We start from the raw sequence: 4133 nt of genomic DNA, 5'->3' as shown, positions 1-4133 counted from the left end.
ATGTGGGCCTCTCACTGCTGTGGCCTCTCCCATTGCGGAGCACAGGCTCCGGACGAGCAGGCTCAACGGCCATGGCTCACGGGCCCAGCCGCTCCACGGCATGTGGGATCCTCCCACACCGGGGCACGAACCCGTATCCCCTGCATCGGCAGGCGGACCCTCAACCGCTGCGCCACCAGGGAAGCCCCTCTATGCCTTTTTAATAAGAGTCTGTATAGTGAGTGGATGGCAGACAGGTATATTTTGCGGCCCCGCTCAGCACCCCTGAACCATTGAGGTTGAGCGTGTGGACCGCGTGCAGCTGCCAGTCCTCCCCAACCCACACTGGTCCCTCTCTCCTGCCAGCCCCGCTCATCTCAGGGCTAAGCTGTACACGTGGTAGATCTCGTCCGGAAGGTTCTCCTGCCGCTCCTGGGCCAGGAGGCTGAGGCCCGCGCTGCGGACGATCCTGTGGACCACGTTGAGGTCCCGGCACACGCTGCTGTCCACGTCGTCCAGGATCACGCCCTCCTGGGCCATGTTGTCTTTGATGACGATGATGCCGTTGGGGCGGAGGCCCCGCTTGCAGCGCCGCAGGAACTCGGCCAGGTGCTGATCGGTCAGGTGGCCTGGGGGAGGCAGAGGCCGTCACGAGGGAAGGATGCCAGCCCCTCCACACCACTGCGTATCCACTTGCTGAGCACTTACTCGGTGCTGAACACACAGGGCCACTGGCTTACAACAGCCCGGAGGGGTTTACCAAAGCCCATTTTAAGAGTAAACGGGCTCAGAAGTCACCTACCCAAGGGCAATCACAAAGTATGCTGCTGGGATTTCACCCTGACTGGGTGACTTCCAGGCCGTGCCCAACACCTACACTCCACCCGCCCCTCCTAGGCCTGGATCAGCGAAGTGTACCAAACAGAGTTCCTTCCCTACATCACAACTCCTAACAGGCTTTTGAGGACCACAAAATACAGGGCGAATCCAGCGTGTTCCCAGCAGGCCTGGGCCGCCCACCTGGAGGAGGTGGCCTGCTGCTAGGTTGGCAGCCTGAGGAGAGCACCCTGGGTATGCCGTCAGGCCAAGTGGGCGCAGGACCAGGTGGTAAAACAGGGCTCGCTCACCGTGAACAGCAGAGGGGCAGCCAGGGCTTCAACTTTTCCTCTTACTGAAAACCCCTTCTTACAAAAACTCATTTCCACATTCTTTGAATGCATTAAGTTATTGATAATTAAAATTTTTCAACAACAAAATCTGTCCCCAGATGGGTGACAGCAGGTATTGAGTTGAAACAAAACATAGAAGCAAGTGAACCTTGTAGGTGGAGTCCTGGCGAGTGCAGGGAGGATTCGAGGAATGCCCGCTGGCCGCCCTCTGCAGCAGCGCCAGAGCCTCAGCTGCCACGGCCTCGGGAAGCCCGGCCTCTGCACTGAGAGATGTGCAGGCAGGCGGAGGAGGGGCGCGGGATGCTCACCTGTCACCCACTGGATCCAGATGACGTCGTAAGAGTGCGGCTCCGGGCGGAAGTCCTGGAGGCCGCAGCAGAAGAAGTGCCTCACTCGCTTGCCGTCCTCGCCCAGGTAGGCCTTGGCCTTGACCAGAAAGTCCTCCGTCACGTCCACCATGTCCACCACTCCGAAGAGGGGCAAGAGCAGCCGCTTGGTGATCCTTCCAATGCCAGCTCCGCAGTCCAGGGCATATGAGGTTCCCGTCTGGTTTGGGCCTTCCTGGAAAAGCAGAGAAGGCAGACTATAAGGAAGGGTTAGAAAGCCAGAGGGACCCTGTCACTGCAAACGGGCCTTTCCTCACGAGCCCCTGGAACTACTCAGATCAGGCCTGGGCGCAGGCCGGCAGCCGGCACCGGTGGGGCCAGCAGTGGGCGTAAGCACAGCACAGCCTTTTTCTGGGCCACAGGTTTCTAACGTGAAAGCCAACCTCCACTTAAAGGTGTTAACTCAAATAGGTGCGTTCATCTCCTGTCACTCCTGAGACCCATTAAAAGGACAGCAGCAGAGAGAGAATAAAGAATTCAAGCAGTGAAAGGATGGAAGAGGGCACTTAGTGAACAAATCTGGGAAGATGGAACGTGGGTGGAGCAGGGGGCAAGCAGCAGCCTCGGTGTTTGCCGAGGGACGGGCAGGGAGGCTCCGGCCACGGCGATGCCAGCCTGGCACAGAGGAGGGTGGCGGGGCAAGGAACTAGAAGCCTGTGCTGGCTGAACGGCCAACACCCACAGCCCAGATGCTTGCAAACACGGCAGGAGAGCAAAGGTTTTGCCTCTGGAAAAACAGAACAGTTTGTGAGGAGACTGCTCCGTTCCGGCACTGAGAGGCCCCAGCGTAACAGCCGCCTCCTGTCGGGTGACCTTGGGGCAAAGCCTGTGAGTCACCCCGCCCCACCCGCTCGTCAAGGCCTGGGTCGTGGACACGATGGGGTGACCCTGTGGCGGCGAGTGGGAAGGTGGCGCCCCACACGGAGCAGGCAGTGCCACCGGCGCCACCGCCTCTCCTGGAGGGCACAGCAGCCCCGCCTACCCTCAGAAACCTCTGCAGGAACTTCCGGGAGCTGGTGATGTCGATGCTGGAGATGTGGCCATACCCCCCGAGCATGCCGTCCACGGTGGCCGGGACCTCCTTCCAGTACGTCTTGGCCTTGGAATAGAATTGTTTCTCGTCCTCTATCACCTCGCTCGTCATGCTGTCACCAGCCACGTCTTTGCTCAGGCACCAGACTCGAGCAGCGGTGTCCCTGAATAAAAAAAGGAGGGAAGCAGCCAGGTTGAGGGCCCTGGGCTCCCCGCATGCTTCTACTGGTCACACGATCCTGCCTGACGCAGAGGAGTGGCCAGTGTCCCCCAACCTGCTTCTGCCCATTAGAGGGCATTGCCCCCCGTCTCTTGCATTCAAGTCATTTTGCAAAGCTATCTTCATGTCAGAGCAGGACACCCAGAGTCCTGGCTTCTAGTTCCTTCCTTACCCTACATGACACCTGACAGCACCCTGAGTGCAGCCTGGGGCCATGGGTCCAGTCTGTCAACAACGGGAAACTGATCAGCTGAGTTTCTGAAGGGCAGGGCTGTGCGGGGACCCAGCCTGCGGGGGCTGAGTGGCGACGGTGCAGGAACGGCAGGGCCGTGCCAGGAGACAGAACGGGGGTAGCGGCCACCCATCCTCTGCCCACACGCATTGAGCACTCTTCGCTGGCCACTGGACCCTCACGACTCACCGCGACCCAGGCACCCCACAAGGCCCGTGTGGAGGAGGGAGGCGACGCACACGGTGGCATCCTACCCAAGGTCAAGGGGCCCGTGCGTTTGCCGAGCCCTGGGCCTTCCCACGTGGGCAGCTGATTTTCAACACAGGGTTTCACTTAAGTGTCACCTCAAAGAGGCCTCCCCTGACCAGTCTAAGGTGCCTTCCTCCAACACGCTCACCCAGCCCCTGTGGTTGCTGCTTTCAGAGTGCGTATGTCTAGCTGAAATGACACTGTTTACTGACCATCTGGCCTCCACTAGAATGGAAGCCCCTGAGGTAGGACCTTGCCTTTTCACCACTGCGTCCCGGCACCAAGCCACAGTAGTCCCTCAGTGCAGGGGTGAAAGCCCCCCAGTCCCCCAGGAAAGCTGTGCACGTCTGTGCTCCCGGGGGCTCACTCCGCCCCCTTTACAGTACTGCACGGGGCTGTAGTTAAGTCACTGACCTCCCGTATGGTCCTCAAAACCAGCTGAAACCCCCGTAAGACCGAGAAGTGCTTTAAGAGCTTCAAGAGAAGTAACAGAAAAGTGCCCTGAGGACAAGCACGGGCCTTCGACACGTAACTTAGAGACCAGAAGAAGCGAAGGGGAACAAAACATGAGAAACGCTGAAGATCTTCACTGCCATGTCTGTAGTTAGCCTCCAACATACACCTGCACTCTGAACTTGTCCTGGAAGACAAGGAACCTTCCAGAAGCAGCAGGCCCACCCCAGCCAAACAACTCAGAAATGCTGCTCCCTGATGCAATTCCACTTCTGCCACGGCCAGCCCTTTCTGGAGACGCCAGCCAGCCAGTGGGGGCACCGGGGGAGGGCCTGGCCTGCCTGCTGGGAACAGATGAGAAGGGGGCCGCCTCCTCGTCCCTGGACCCGGCTCCTTCTGTGGACCCGGGCGTT

The 4133-nt window shown here is 59.5% G+C and overlaps 1 protein-coding gene across 1 annotated transcript; it reads right to left on the bottom strand.

Moving 5' to 3' along the window:
- Positions 1-220: 220 nt before the first annotated feature.
- NTMT1 (N-terminal Xaa-Pro-Lys N-methyltransferase 1) lies at positions 221-2724 on the bottom strand. The gene is made up of 3 exons (XM_007471812.1): positions 2517-2724; positions 1457-1709; positions 221-608 (listed from the first exon to the last, which is right to left on the bottom strand). The coding sequence occupies exons 1-3, from the start codon at positions 2676-2678 to the stop codon at positions 352-354; spliced, it is 672 nt and encodes a 223-aa protein (XP_007471874.1). The 5' UTR covers positions 2679-2724; the 3' UTR covers positions 221-351.
- Positions 2725-4133: the final 1409 nt, after the last annotated feature.

This window comes from Lipotes vexillifer, unplaced genomic scaffold (genome assembly GCF_000442215.2).
Source record: "Lipotes vexillifer unplaced genomic scaffold, Lipotes_vexillifer_v1.1 scaffold98, whole genome shotgun sequence".
NCBI lineage: Eukaryota > Metazoa > Chordata > Mammalia > Artiodactyla > Lipotidae > Lipotes > Lipotes vexillifer.
This window is presented reverse-complemented; position numbering and strand designations above follow the sequence as displayed.

Excerpts from the sequence above, each read along its gene's own strand:
- NTMT1 (XM_007471812.1), bottom strand. The coding sequence starts at position 2,678 with ATGACGAGCGAGGTGATAGAGGACGAGAAACAATTCTATTCCAAGGCC. Across the intron at positions 1,710-2,516 it reads TCCTGCAGAGGTTTCTGAGG|GAAGGCCCAAACCAGACGGG; the intron begins GTAGGCGGGGCT and ends CTGCTTTTCCAG. Across the intron at positions 609-1,456 it reads CTGGATCCAGTGGGTGACAG|GCCACCTGACCGATCAGCAC; the intron begins GTGAGCATCCCG and ends TGCCTCCCCCAG.